The sequence below is a fragment of the Xenopus laevis genome, chromosome 2L (assembly GCF_017654675.1).
Source record: "Xenopus laevis strain J_2021 chromosome 2L, Xenopus_laevis_v10.1, whole genome shotgun sequence".
Taxonomy (NCBI): domain Eukaryota; kingdom Metazoa; phylum Chordata; class Amphibia; order Anura; family Pipidae; genus Xenopus; species Xenopus laevis.
In genome coordinates, this window is record NC_054373.1 from 34,858,771 (window position 1) to 34,875,017 (window position 16,247).

At 38.2% G+C, this 16,247-nt stretch overlaps 1 protein-coding gene across 1 annotated transcript; it reads right to left on the minus strand.

Annotated features, from left to right (window-relative positions):
- Positions 1 to 4,565: 4,565 nt before the first annotated feature.
- tmem199.L (transmembrane protein 199 L homeolog) lies at positions 4,566 to 16,183 on the minus strand. The gene is given in 6 exon segments (NM_001096346.1): positions 4,566 to 4,880; positions 5,761 to 5,873; positions 9,170 to 9,209; positions 10,023 to 10,112; positions 11,883 to 11,956; positions 15,991 to 16,183. Coding segments are annotated over 6 exon segments (585 nt in total). The 5' UTR covers positions 16,163 to 16,183; the 3' UTR covers positions 4,566 to 4,784.
- Between the last annotated feature and the right edge of the window lie 64 nt (positions 16,184 to 16,247).

Here is a 16,247-nt window from a genome sequence, read left to right on the forward strand (position 1 = left end):
AGTGGATTTGGTGCGCCCCTAGTAGTTACCAAATAATACGTTTTTTATATGCTATTTCCTTGAATAACTGATCTATATAATCAAATGAAGGCAGGTTCACAGGAATTTATACAGCACTATTTACTGCATTTTCTTATGTGTCTACTATAAATGGCTGTTGGTAGATCAGACAAAAAGCTATATAACAAAAAAGACAGCAATTAAGTTACATTTTTTTTATCTAGGGGCAACCTAGTTTTTATATTCCAATAAGACCCAACTGCATTTATAATGAAAATAATGATATGCTGAAAAACCAACTACAGAACATTCAGATCAGACATACTCTTAATCTGCAAATTCCAAATGAAGACCTGCAATCCTCTCTTTCCTTGGGTAGAACATTTCATAGATCTGCTGTTTTTGAGTATTAAAATGACTATATTGCTACATCAGCTTATCTTCTTTTTCATTTTCGATGGATTGATAGTATTACAGCGCAGTTTACTCTTGGAGAACTTTGCAATAACACGTTATGAGCCACACGGTGCAAGAGTCATTGAATATCACAATCACCCATAATGCCGACTAATCTTTCAGAACATTACTTTAATCTGGCCCCTTATTTACAGATGATTGTCAGAAAGATGGGACTCGGATTTATTTACATTACCTAATCCCAGCGTAACTTTACAGAACCAGGTTATATCTGTAAATATGAAAATATTAAGTGTTTTTAGAAGGGGCTTAACAGATAGAACATTAAACACCATTGGTAAATTGTAGCAGGCTGCCTTCTGTGCTCTCTTTAACTTGCCAGGAATATCTGCTGGCATAAAAGAAATCAAAAAAGATATTTGTTCTCTTACTAACCCCGTCTTTTTTTATACGTTTCTAATGGAAACATTGGATTTAACTTTATGTCCAAAACAGGTGAGTAAGTGACGTTTGTACGTGTCTTAATAAACTGACTTAAAGGGGTTGTTCAAATTTAAATGAACTTTTAGGGGCACATTTACTTAGCTCGAGTGAATGAATAGAAGAAAAAATACTTCGAATTTCGAAAGTTTTTTTTGGCTACTTTGACCATCGAATTGGCTACTTCGACTACGAATCGAACGATTGGAACTAAAAATTGTTTGACTATTCGACCATTCGATAGTCGAAGTACTGTCTCTTTAAAAAAAAACTTCGACCCCCTACTTCGCCACCTAAAACCTACCGAACATCAATGTTAGCCTATGGGGAAGGTCCCCATAGGCTTTCTAAGCTTTTTTTGATCGAAGGAAAATCCTTCGATAGATGGATTAAAATCCTTAGAATAGTTCGATTCGAAGGATTTAATCGAACGATTTTTCCTTCGATTGTTCGATCGAACGAATTGCGGTAAATCCTTCAACTTCGATATTCGAAGGATATAACAAGATTTGACATTCGAATATCGAGGGTATCGATATTCGACCCTATGTAAATGTGCCCCTTAGTATGATGTGAAGAGTCATATTCAGAGACAATCTGCAATTGGATTTTATTCTTATTTGTGTTTTTTGAGTTTAGTTTTTTTTTTATTCAGCAGCCCTCCAGTTTGCAATGTCAGCAATCTGTTTGCTAGGGTCAAAATTACCCTAGCAACCATTCACTGATTTGAATAAGAGACTGGAATATGAATATGAGAGGGCCTGATTAGAAAGATGAATAGCATAAAGCAGCAACAAACAAATTTGTAGCATTTTTTATTAGTGACCCCCATTTGAAAGCTGGAAAGAATGAAAAGGGCAAATTAAAAATATTATTATAGAAAAAGAAAAAATGAAAGCAATTCTAAAAGTTGCTTCTATACTGAAAGTTAACTTATAGGTGAACCACTTTTTTAATGAAAGAAGTCTTCTACATGGCAAAAATTTTCACTCATCACTACTGGTTACCATATGTAAAGAATTTGTATTTTTTTTATGTATTTGAGACCAGGGGGCAGATTTACTAATTGACTAACGTTAGCGAAAATTTGCCAGCTTGACGTCATTTTGTTACTTCACGATTTACTAACAGGCGCAGGCGTAACTTCGCTAGGGAAGGAGATAGACTCTACCGGTACTTCGCTCCCTAACGCCTGGGAAATACTCTGGCGAATAGATGTAACTACGCAAATTCACTAAGATGCGGATTTTACTGAACGTTACCTCTTGCGCCAGACTTGCCTTCGCCACAGACCAGGCGAAGTGCAATAGAGTAGATAGGAGTTCTTTAAAAAAATTGCTGAAATTATTTTCCCAAAGAACGCTGGCGACTTTTCATCTTTCAGAGTGATAGGCTGCAAAAGATCGTAACGTTAGTCAATTAGATATGCCAGCAAGTTATGCTGAATATCACATTAATTTAAAACAAGCAAGAGTTACAACATAAAATGGGATCAGAGTCCCCTGCTAAAAAGAGGTCATAATCTAAGGCTACTGCTACATGGGGGTCCTCTGCACCAATCTGCCATCTCGTATGTCTGCACCCAAGGATACTGTTGGACTGGGTGCAGACACATGGAGTGGATTTTTGTAAACTCCACTCTGTATGTCAGTAGGCTTGGGCGAATGTGACCTGTTTCGTTCCGCCAAAAATGCGCCAATGCCCACTAAAGTCTATGGGCATCAAAACATTTTTTTGACACGCGTCTTTTTTTTGACGCACAACACCATACAAGTCTATGGGCGTCATTTCCGCGGCGAAACAAGCCGAAAAAATTCGCCCATCCCTAAATGTCAGCACCCAGGCCAATGCAGGGTCTCTGGACACACCTGAGAGTAGATTAGAGTGGAGGGGCCTGCGCTTATAAGCAGGCTGAGAAACAGCTGTGTGGCAGTAGTGTAAAGAGTTTAAAGGAATAGTGATGTCGAAAAATTAAATTGTTTTCAAGTAATAAAAATATAATGCAGTGTTGCCCTGCACTGGTAAAACCAGTGCTTCAGAAACATGACTATTGTTTATATAAATAAGCTGCTGTGTAGCAATGGGGGCAGTCATTCAAAGGAGAAAAGGCTCAGGTTACACAGCAGATAAGCTCTGTAGAACATAATGGTGTTATGCACTATTTAAAGGGATACTGTCATGGGAAAAAAAAAATTTTCCAAAATGAATCAGTTAATAGTGCTGCTCCAGGAGAATTCTGCACTGAAATCCATTTCTCAAAAGAGCAAACAGATTTTTTTATATTCAATTTTGAAATCTGACATAGGGCTAGACATATTGTCAATTTCCCAGCTGCCCCAAGTCATGTGACTTGTGCTCTCATAAACTTCAATCACTCTTTACTGCTGTACTGCAAGTTGGAGTGATATCACCCCCTCCCTTTCCCCCCCCCCCCCAGCCGAACAAAAGAACAATGGGAAGGTAACCAGATAACAGCTCCCTAACACAAGATAACAGCTGCCTGGTAGATCTAAGAACAACACTCAATAGTAAAAACCCATGTCTCACTGAGACACATTCAGTTACATTGAGAAGGAAAAACAGCAGCCTGCCAGAAAGCATTTCTCTCCTAAAGTGCAGGCACAAGTCACATGACCAGGGGAAGCTGGGAAATTGACAAAATGTCTAGCCCCATGTCAGATTTCAAAATTGAATATAAAAAAATCTGTTTGCTCTTTTGAGAAATGGATTTCAGTGCAGAATTCTGCTGGAGCAGCACTATTAACTGATTCATTTTGAAAAAAATTTTTTTCCCATGACAGTATCCCTTTAACCTGTGCCATATAGTCTTTTTTCAATTACCAGCATTGCTACTCAGGAGTTATTTTATATGAACTATAGTAATGTTTCCGCAAACAGATCAGTTTTACCAGTACAAGATATTTTCATTACTTTAAAAAATTTTTTGGTGTTACTGTTCCTTTAAAGGGGATGTAAAGTCTAAAATAGAATAAGGCTAGAAATGCTCACAAATATTTTGTATACTAAATATAAACATGAATTTACTGCACCACAAGCCTAATCAAACAAATAATTTATGCTTTCAAAGGTGGCTACAGGGGGTCACCATCTTGTAACTTTGCAAGACTAAGACTGTGCACATGCTCAGTGTGGTCTGGGCTGCTTAGGGATCATCATAAACAAAGCTGCTTGAGTTCTGCATGGCTGGGAAGTAAGGCGAGGGCTCCCCCTGCTGTTCATAAGTATGATTGTTTCCCTGCTCCGCAGTTAGGGACCGTCTGACAATTCCTATCCACAGCAGTAAATGAAGGGAGAATTTCACTGCATACAGTCAGGTTTCTTATAAAAACGGTACACATTTTTTTATTAAAGTATATAGGAGATAGGTTTCTTTTTCATTAAAGAAAGTAAAAATGGGATTTTATTTTTTTTGCCTTTACATGCCCTTTAAGTCCACTCATCACCTAAAAAATCTTTATAAGTTATCACCTTCAAAGAGCAATTTTTGCTTTTAAACAGGTGACCAGTAAAGCGAATTGCAAACTTTGCACTATTCATTTATTACACTATTTTAGATCTCATTTTGTCAGTTAAGTCAAATGAAAGTTAGGACCCCTTATAAAAAATACTTCAAATACTTTCAACATACATAAGTCCTTTTTTTATTATTTTTTTAGAAAATTTTACAATAAGTGCAGCATATTATATCTTCAGGAACATTAAGCCTATATAAAGTGTTCAGATGATTTCCAAAGAAATTAGGTTTGTTCCAGATCAGAAACACATACTTGAGTATCAAATCTTGTGCCTTTCATGGCCTCACGTTCAGGGTAAAGCAATCAGCAACTCATAAATAAACAGAACAGTTTCTCTCTTATACAGAACAGCTACAACTTTCCAAGTTCTCCTTCCATTGTCCGAACCAGCACATACAACTCTGCCAAACCCACCAAGGAAGCCACAATGACAGAAGACAGCACCCGCTGAAATAGAAGGGAGAAGAAAAAAAAAGAATGTGAAAAAAAGCTAAAAATTTACAATAGAACAGATTATCTCCAAATTCTACAACTAAAAATATAAAGTCATAGGTGTTACGCAAAAGTGTATTAGTGAGAATTGTAAATTTACTGATTTTACATTTCCCCCCAAAGAATAGGGCTTATGTTAAACCACCTTTAAAAAGGAAAATTTTTGTGCATTCCTTTAACTGGAGTAATTTGGTGATTTAGTCCCACTCTTCAATACAAATAGTAATTATATGAAGGTCTATAATAAGCTCCTGAGCGGTCTACACTACACTACGCATAGTAAATTAAAAATTAATAAAGCTATCCTTGTACTAGGAAGGAGCCTGGCATTACATAATCATAATACAATATAAAGGTGTCATATTCAACTATTATTTAACATGTCGTTGTGAGAGGATTTTGATGATTTAAAGAGCACCTGTTGCTTTTGACAACATTTGCCCTTTAAATCACAAAATCCTCTTACAACGACATGTTTGTTTATAATGTTATTTATATAGTGCTGACACATTTACACAAGGCTTAAGATCCCTATCACGTTCACACATAGTAGGGTCAGTTTTATCTGGAGTCATTAAACCTGCCTAAATGTTTTTGGTGTGTGGGAGAAAACTAGAATACCAAGACACCGGGAGAACATACAAATGCCTTGCAGATAGTATCCAAGATGGAATTGAACTCAGTAACCCAGCATTCAAGGCAGAAGTGCTACCCACTGAGCCAATATACTGCAATAGCCCTAACAATGTAGTCATGTACACTTCATATTTTACACTTAGAGCACAATGCAACCCTAATCCAGAAATAACGATTTTGACTCCAGGACACTACTTACCGATGTGGATTCCGTAAAAATGTACTGGGTCCCAATGTAGGTACAGGCGAACGCAGCTGCAACCGTGACAAAGAAGTTGAAGACTGTAATGACCATTTTCTTCACTGGTTGAACTGAAGCAATTAGAAAACGAGAAGTTAGCAAAACAAAATAATAATACAAAATAACAAGAAAAAACAAACACTAAACAACATTACTAGTAAAGTTCACCAAAATAATCTATTTTGGCACCTTGAGTTAATACAGGCTTTGGCTGGAAGATATGGAGAAGAGCCACAACAAGTCAGAGACTTAAGAGGGACCGATAAAATGTTTCATTGGAAAGCAATTTCATTTTGATGCCTTCTATACTTAAAAAGATCATCACTTTAACTAATATATATATATATATATATATATATATATATATATATATATATATATATATATATATATATATATATATATATATATATATATATATATATATATAAATAAAATATTGTACAGGGTGATATCACAGCTTCTATTCAGGATTTTCTTCTGTATAGATTTAAGAGACTTTCTTATAGAAGTTTAGTTTTGAAAAGACGTTGGCAAAACCTAATCAACAGGCAGTATTGATCAGGGTTGGCAGATTACTATTATCATTGAGAAGGGCTAAAAGGAGCCCACGAGCCCTCCACAATGAAGAAATACAGCAATAGCCTTCTGGAAACAGATGGTATTCTCATGCCTTATGCTATATGTATAGCATTGCCTTAATACTAAATGAGAGGCTTTTCATAAAGGGATACTGTCATGGGAAAAAACATTTTTTGAAAATGAATCAGTTAATAGTGCTGCTCCAGCAGAATTCTGCACTGAAATCCATTTCTCAAAAGAGCAAACAGATATTTTTATATTCAATTTTGAAATCTGACATGGGGTTAAGGTGGCCATAGACACACAGATCCGATCGTACGAATCGAGGATTCGTACGATTTTCGGATCGTGTGTGGCGTGCCCCGACTTCTTTCGTCCGGCGGAGATCGGTCGTTTGGTCGATCGGTCAGGTTTGATTTTGACCCGACCGATCCCGCCGGAACCCAGGGCACATCGTAATCGGATCGTTCGGCCATGCGGCCGAACAATCAGATTACACCCGATATAGCCATGTTTGTTTAATGGCATATCGGGGAAAGATCCGCTCGTTTGGCGATGTTGCCAAACGAGCAGATCTTTGCATCTATGGCCACCTTTAGACATATAGTCAATTTCCCAGCGGCCCCAAGTCATGTGACTTGTGCTCTGATAAACTTCAATCACTCTTTACTGCTGTACTGCAAGTTGGAGTGATATCACCCCCCCAGCAGCCAAACAAAAGAACAATGGGAAGGTAACCAGATAACAGCTCCCTAACACAAGATAACAACTCCCTGGTAGATCTAAGAACAGCACTCAATAGTAAAAACCCATGTCCCACTGAGACACATTCAGTTACATTGAGAAGGAAAAACAGCAGCCTGCCAGAAAGCATTTCTCTCCTAAAGTGCAGGCACAAGTCACATGACTGGGGGCAGCTGGGAAATTGACAAAATGTCTAGCCCCATGTCAGTTTTCAAAATTGAATATAAAAAAATCTGTTTGCTCTTTTGAGAAATGGATTTCAGTGTAAAATTCTACTGGAGTAGCACTATTAACTGATGCGTTTTGAAAAAAACATGTTTTCCGATGACAGGATCCCTTTAAGGAATGATGTCCTTGTAACCAACTATATATCCAGTCATAGCCAGACCCAGAATTCTAGTTTTGCCATACATCCAAACTTGCAGCATGTTTCAAACAATTTCATTAGTGCAAGATACTGGAACATGGCTTCTTGGGGTAGGACTTGAAGAGCAATCAACTAGGGATGCACCGAATCCACTATTTGGGATTCGGCCAAATCACTGAATCCTTGCTGAAAGATTCGGCCGAAAACCGAACTGAATCCGAATTTGCATATGCAAATTAGGGTCAGGAAAGGACGTGTAAAAAAAAAAAATCTTTTGTGACAAAAAGTCATGTGATTTCTCTACCCACCCTTAATTTACATATGCAAATTAGGATTCGGTTCAGCCAGGCAGGAGGATTCGGCCGAATCTGAATCCTGCTGAAACAGGCCGAATCCCGAACCGAATCCTGCATTGTGGAAGGCTTTTTGCCTCACGTCCCCCTGTTTTACCTTCACCTAAAAATAGAATTGAAATGTTTCCTTAACTGGATAATTATTGTACTTTTAAAAAAAATTAATAAAGAGACACTTGTCTACTAGCATTAAAGAACATATTTTATTTTTCCGCATTTCAGTAACAGATTTAAAGCTGTCTGTATAGCAGAAAATGAGACGTGACCAGCAGTCCTTATTTAAATTATTAATGGTCTCCAGTCAGCCACAGATTTATAGGATTTCAGTCCACTGTCTCTTTTTTGAGTGAGACTGAGCTGGAATGACATAACTGGGAGAATGCAGACATGCCCATGCTTACCAGAAAATATGCAAGCAGAAAGATGGCTATACTTTTTTCTGAGTTTAACAAATTCATTATTTTCACATTGTTTTCAGGCAAATGTTCACTTTTTTATTTTAGTACTCCTACCTAAAGACACTGCAATTCAGTTTATACACAAAAAATGGCCCATAGAATGACTAGACTGTATCATACATAATACAACATTTAAAAAGACATTGGAGGATTAAAGAGAATATCAACCCAAATAAAATATTTTTTTTTCTAATAATCTGAATCTTAAAGTGATACTGACAATAAAAATTTTCTTTTCAAAATATTAATCTACATTAAAAGTTACCTTTAGGCCATGTTGAGCATTTTTTTGCATTTTTCTGCTTTTGTAAGTAATTGACACTTGAATTTCCAAAACCTGACTGTTTTGCCAACCTGACTGTCCCTTCTTCTAATCCGATGTATGACCAAACGATTGGATTACAACAAAAGGAAATGGGAGCCGAGGGATGAGGGCTACATCAACTAGCCGATGCAGTCTTCGATCTCCAAAAAAATCCAACCTTCCCGATCAACATCTGCCCGATTTTTGGCCTGATATCGATCGGGGAGACCCATTGGTATGCCCACTACACAGGCAGATAAACTGCTGATCTAAAGGACCATTATCGGCAGCTTTAATCTGCCTGTGTAAGGCCACCCAAGGCAGCTGATTAACAGACCTGTCTTTGCTGGGGAACTCAGAGTTTTGAAACATAGTTTTAAAAAATATTTTATTTTACAAATAACTTTAAAAACACAGAATTCTTAATAAATATACATTGTAAAGGGTTGATTTGCTCTTTAAGAAAAACAAGAGTTTCTACGGGCAGATTATATTCCAGTTTTAAGAAAAAACAAAAAACGTGGCAATGGTTTCAGTGGAGTTGAAAACACAGTCTCACCTTGCTGGCTCAGTTCAGACAGAGCTCCCTGGCGATTGGCCTAAATGACACAGACAGGAGTCACACACTGCCGATTAAAATGCATAATGCACAGATTTTAACATCCCCCAACACAGACTAGCAGTCAAATGACTGGCAAAATATGATATTGAAAACCAGTTATATTGGTAGGATATGATAAGATGGACAACAGCTCTGCTTTTTATGTTAACAGATGAATTTCCTAACGTTTCTGTAAACAATAGTAAAGCCCTTCAATACTGGCATTTATTTTAGAGACAACTAAATGACCACAATTACAATGCCACACAAATATATAATAATTATTTAATAAGATAGAATCTTGGGTAGTAACTAAATAATGTTCTCAACAAAAAAAAAATCATACTGAGAATTCGAGAATACATTAATGGGCTTATTTATCAAAAAATCAAAAAAAAATCAAATTTGTGAGGTTCGTGAGTTTTGCTACTTCGAAGAAACTAACAATTTAAAAAAACAAATGTTTGCTTCTTTATGAAAAAATCAGAATGTAAAAAACTTTATCAAATACAAATGTGAAAAAACTTGAACCTTTTGAGTTTATAAGCTTAGAAACCTTGAATTTGTGAGTTTACTACTTGAAAATCTTGAATTAAAAAAAGGCTTCAATTTTGCCTAAGACACCTCTCATTGACTTCTACATGACCTCGGCAGCTTTTAGATGCCGATATTTTACATTGGCGTTTGAGTGGTTTTTTGCTTAATAAACAATAATAATTACCAGATATTTGAGTTTTTGAAAATATTTTTAAAATTGTGAGTTTTTGTGCAAGAAAATTCAAATCAACGCAAAAATTTTAATGTTTTTTACCTGTCCAGTGATGTTCCTCGTCATTTTCTTGTATTCCTCGTTTGCTAGCTTTGCTTTGATCTTCTCAAGCCGAGCCACAAGCTCTGGGTTCTATGGACAGATAAGTTCTTATTAATATAAATTCACAATGCTAATTTCCGGAGAAAATGAATTTTGAAAGGCCATCTCCCATAAACACAATTTTAATAACATAAATCAAATTTATCTCTATAATATTAAAACAGTACCTTGTTCTTTAACAATCTTAATTGGTTTATTTAATGTTTAAATGATTTTTAGATTTAAAGAATATGGAGATCCAAATTCTAAGGAAAACACCGGGTCTCAAACTTATTATTTAGGGCTCATAGCACTCCTGGGCCCCTGCAACCACAGGGTCTGCTTCCACTGTAATTACATCCCTGATGAGCAGCTATTAGTGTAATTAATTAACCCACGCTATGATGTTGTAACCCTTAGTTTAGCGGTTACCTTTTAAACCAGTTTACCTGGTTTAAACACAGGTTATGTACTATATTTAGTGCTAATCAGTAGTAGTAATTACGCAATGAAAAACAGGGGCCAAAAGTACACACTTTCAATATCCAGTACAGGTATGGGACCTGTTATCCAGAATGCTCAGGACTTGGGGCTTTCCAGATAAGGGGTCTTTCTATAATTTGGATCTTCATACTTTAAGTCTACTAAGGAATCATCTAAATATTAAATAAACCTAATAGGATTGTATAGCCTCCAATCGGGACTAATTATATCTTAGTTTGGATCAAGGTACTGTTTAATTATTACAGAGAAAAAATAAATAATTTTTAAAAAATGTAATTATTTTCTTAAAATGGATTCTATGGGAGATGGCCTTCCTGTAATTCAGAGCTTCCTGAATAATGTGTTTGCGGATAACGTATCCCATTCCGTAATATTATGGGGAGTAATATTAGATGAAGGTTAAAAAAGGAGATACAAAGGAGATCAGTGAAAGGTGGAACTCATCTTAGAATGTGAAGTCAGATAATACTGCAAGCTTTACAATGATTTTCCCTGCTTCCTGTCCTGTACACCTTAAAAAGTTCCACCATTGCCAAAAATGCTTATGTGTATCCCAATTCTGTGTGCACCCCTTTCCCCAACCACCAAAGTAGAGAGTAGAAGCACAAGCTGAGTTCTGACAAAGGTGATTAAGAAACAATAACCTAAAGGGGTAATTCACCTTTATATATGTCTATAACAATTTAAAGGGGACCCGTCACCCAAAAAAATTATTCAAAACCCTATTTTATCACATTAGTCAAGCAAAATGAACTTTAATTACACTGTATAAATCATTTGAATCTTGTTTCCTTCAGTCTGGGAATTCATAATTATAGCAAGCAGGCAGCAGCCATTTTGTGGACACTGTTTTTAAGGAAAGCCTTGCATCATCTCAGATTCTTGTTTGTGCACCAGAATGGGGGACCCGATGTCCATTCCCATGCCCTGGCTACACAATTAAATGGTAAAGAGAACGGGGGGGAATGTGTGGAGAGCAGTGACATGTAGGAAGTGCTGAATGGAAAGTGAAAGTAATTGTCTGCCCCGCCTCTATGCCCATGGCATAGAGGAGGGGCAGATAATATCTGATTGACATCTTCGATTTTTAAATGAGCTTACAACAGCTATGAATGCTTTAATAAAAAATAGAAATTGGATTTCATGTTTAATTTGAAAAGGACTTTTATTATACAGATGTTTGTTTCTGGGTGACAGGTCCACTTTAAGGAGGTTAACATATAGACAATAACCTAATTATCTGCAGTTTTAGTCAGGTGGTTTTAGTAAAACACTGATAAAGATAAGCTATACAGCAATTTCTAGCAAACAAATTACCCGTTCTGGTATTTCTATTGCAGGCAGATGGATTTCACTCCCTTCCAGCAGCTCGTGTAGGTAAACAGTAGACCCTAAAATAATGTGAGAAAGAGAATGTCAGGTTACTTCCAACAGAATTCTGAACATTCGTTATCAGTGTTTCTGAGGCCCAAGACTAATTAGGCAATACATTTTCCAGTTCACAGAAAACTGTAAAAGAGCTATGTTTTATTATCGAAAATTCATCGGAATTCCACAGCACTGCAGCTGTTACATACATACAAAGATCTGTGTACATAAATACAAAGCTGCATTTATTTAATATCAAAATATTCTGCAGCACAATGCACACAACGAATGGGTGTATACACTGGCAAATTTGGCTGGCAATAAGATAAACAGTAACTTTACACTGATTGGTTCCTATGGGTTGGTGCAAATTTTCCTAGTGTTAATAAACAAGCCTTTTTTACCCCAGCTAAAGTACTGGTGATCAAAACACAAAAGTAATTGCAGGCTTATACACGCACCAATATTTATGGTATGAAGATAATTGGTCATCTCATTGATCGGGCAGGACTGAAAATTTTGATCTGGCACCTTTGAAGGTCCCGAACATTGTAACGTTAATGCTGAATAGTCATATAGAGCTAAATAATTATTTTTATTTTTACCAGCATATCTGACAATTCAGCTCTTAATATTACTAGAGTGCACGAAAATCTTTTGTATAACCAATGGTCGTGGGAAAGATCGTAATTGTAGCATGTATGACCATTTAAAAGGGGATGTTCAACGTTGAGTTAACTTTAAGTATGATGTAGAGAGTGATACTCAGACAATTTGCATTTGGTTTTTATTTTTTATCATTTGTGGTATCTGATTTAAATAGCAATCTGGTTGCTAGTGTCTAAGTTACCCTAGCAACCATGTATTAATTTACATAAGTGACTGGAATGTATTCTCCCGAGGAACCTCTCCAAAGGTGTGGCTCTTTTTAAATACAACAAGCTTTAGATAGCTCATACAAGTTGATCCAGGGACTAGTCTAATTGCTATTTTGGAATCTGGAAGGGATTTTTTCCCCCTCTGAGGCAAATTGGAGAGGCTTCAGATGGGGTTTTTTGCCTTCCTCTGGATCAACTATTAGCTAGGCAGGTAAAAAAAGAGTTAAAAGGTTGAACTTGAAGGATGTTTGTCTTTTTCAACCTAACTTACTATGTGTAGATCATATGTGTACATGATCTGCTTCCAAAGGGCATTCAAAATGAACAGCCTATATTTAAATATATTATGCTATCTGGAAATTAAGAACAGCTACTGAAAATACAATTTCATTGACCTCCAAGCCTAAATGCACTGACCTCCAAGCCTAAATGCACTGACCTCCAAGCCTAAATGCACTGACCTCCAAGCCTAAATGCACTGACCTCCAAGCCTAAATGCACTGGACTCCAAGCCTAAATGCACTGGACTCCAAGCCTAAATGCACTGGACTCCAAGCCTAAATGCACTGGACTCCAAGCCTAAATGCACTGGACTCAAGCCTAAATGCACTGGACTCCAAGCCTAAATGCACTGGACTCCAAGCCTAAATGCACTGGACTCCAAGCCTAAATGCACTGGACTCCAAGCCTAAATGCACTGGACTCCAAGCCTAAATGCACTGGACTCCAAGCCTAAATGCACTGGACTCCAAGCCTAAATGCACTGGACTCCAAGCCTAAATGCACTGAACTCCAAGCCTAAATGCACTGAACTCCAAGCCTAAATGCACTGAACTCCAAGCCTAAATGCACTGAACTGAACTCCAAGCCTAAATGCACTGAACTCCAAGCCTAAATGCACTGAACTCCAAGCCTAAATGCACTGAACTCCAAGCCTAAATGCACTGAACTCCAAGCCTAAATGCACTGAACTCCAAGCCTAAATGCACTGAACTCCAAGCCTAAATGCACTGAACTCCAAGCCTAAATGCACTGGACGCCAAGCCTAAATGCACTGGACGCCAAGCCTAAATGCACTGGACTCCAAGCCTAAATGCACTGGACTCCAAGCCTAAATGCACTGGACTCCAAGCCTAAATGCACTGGACTCCAAGCCTAAATGCACTGGACTCCAAGCCTAAATGCACTGGACTCCAAGCCTAAATGCACTGGACTCCAAGCCTAAATGCACTGGACTCCAAGCCTAAATGCACTGGACTCCAAGCCTAAATGCACTGGACTCCAAGCCTAAATGCACTGGACTCCAAGCCTAAATGCACTGGACTCCAAGCCTAAATGCACTGGACTCCAAGCCTAAATGCACTGGACTCCAAGCCTAAATGCACTGGACTCCAAGCCTAAATGCACTGGACTCCAAGCCTAAATGCACTGGACTCCAAGCCTAAATGCACTGGACTCCAAGCCTAAATGCACTGGACTCCAAGCCTAAATGCACTGGACTCCCAAGCCTAAATGCACTGGACTCCAAGCCTAAATGCACTGGACTCCAAGCCTAAATGCACTGGGACTCCAAGCCTAAATGCACTGGACTCCAAGCCTAAATGCACTGGACTCCAAGCCTAAATGCACTGGACTCCAAGCCTAAATGCACTGGACTCCAAGCCTAAATGCACTGGACTCCAAGCCTAAATGCACTGGACTCCAAGCCTAAATGCACTGGACTCCAAGCCTAAATGCACTGGACTCCAAGCCTAAATGCACTGGACTCCAAGCTAAATGCACTGGACTCCAAGCCAAATGCAAGCCTAAATGCACTGGACTCCAAGCCTAAATGCACTGGACTCCAAGCCTAAATGCACTGGACTCCAAGCCTAAATGCACTGGACTCCAAGCCTAAATGCACTGGACTCCAAGCCTAAATGCACTGGACTCCAAGCCTAAATGCACTGGACTCCAAGCCTAAATGCACTGGACTCCAAGCCTAAATGCATTGAACTCCAAGCCTAAATGCATTGAACTCCAAGCCTAAATGCATTGAACTCCAAGCCTAAATGCATTGAACTCCAAGCCTAAATGCATTGATTTAGTTAAGGATCATATATGGCACTATTGACAGTGGCAGGTGCCCTTTTTTAGCCTACAGCTCCAGCTACTTCATAAAAAAAGGATGCCAAATTTTCAATTAAGAATTATTAAGAATTAATGGAGTTATTCACCTTTGAATTAACTTTTAATATGTCGTGGAGAGTGATATTCTGAGACAATATGCAATTGGTTTCCATTTTTATTATTTGTGGGTTTTCAGTTATTTAGATTTTATTTAGCATCTCTCCAGTTTGCAATTTTAGCAGTGTCGGACTGGCCCACCAGGATAACCAGGAAAACTCCCGGTGAGCCCAGGTGTCAGTGGCTCCTCATGCTGCTAAACATTTGGCCTATTTCATGGCCATTTCCTATTTCTATGAGAACAAAGAGGCTAAATAGATGGAATAATAGATTATAGTATGTAAAGAAAACAGAATAGGCAAATAGAGGTTGAGTGAGGAGAGTAGGAATAATAGTACTGAGAGTGGGCCCCTGGTCTAAGGTTTTTTGGTGGGCCCCTGGTCTACGGTTTTTGGGTGAGCCCCTAGTGTCCCAGCCCGACACCGAATTTTAGCAATATGGTCACGAGGGTCAAAATTACCCTAGCAACCAAGCATTGCATTAAATAATATTTCTATTCTCTGCCTGAATAGAAAGAGAAGTAATAAAAAGTATAAATAGCAATCACGTCAGTGGATATATGTACAATATAGTAGCGCCTAGTGGATATATATTCAATATAGTCATGCTCAGTGGATATATATTCAATAGTAACGCCCATCCCAGTGGATATATATACAATATAGTAATGCCCAGTGGATAAATAAATAAATGTACTGTACATATACCCACTGGCCGTTACTATACTGCACAGGTCCGGACTGAGAATTAAAATAGTCCAGCGACATTTCAGGTACACAGAAGCCCAATCAGCCCACACACAGAGGCCCAAACAGCCCACTAAATAATGACTTCCTATGGCACTTATAGCAGCCCATCTGGCATTTGCCAGAACCCACAGATTGCCAGTCTGGGCCTGACACAGACAATTTAGACGGCCTGAATGTACCAAAGTCACATGACACTGTCCCAACCTTTCTGGCGCAATATCCCGTGCAGCTCCCGCAGAATTGCGAATGGCACCACGGCCCCAGGACCTTGCTTTACAGCTTCTTCTACTGCCATTCTGGAGTCTGATTGAAAGCTGGTCACCTCTTCCTCCAGGGCTTTCAGAAGCTTCTCTCCCGCCCGGTATTCTTTAGCCATATTTCCCCAAAAGTCAGCTGATGGATGCTGAGCATTATGGGAAGAAGGTCACAAGGACACTGCGATGCGTGCGTATGGCTCCTCA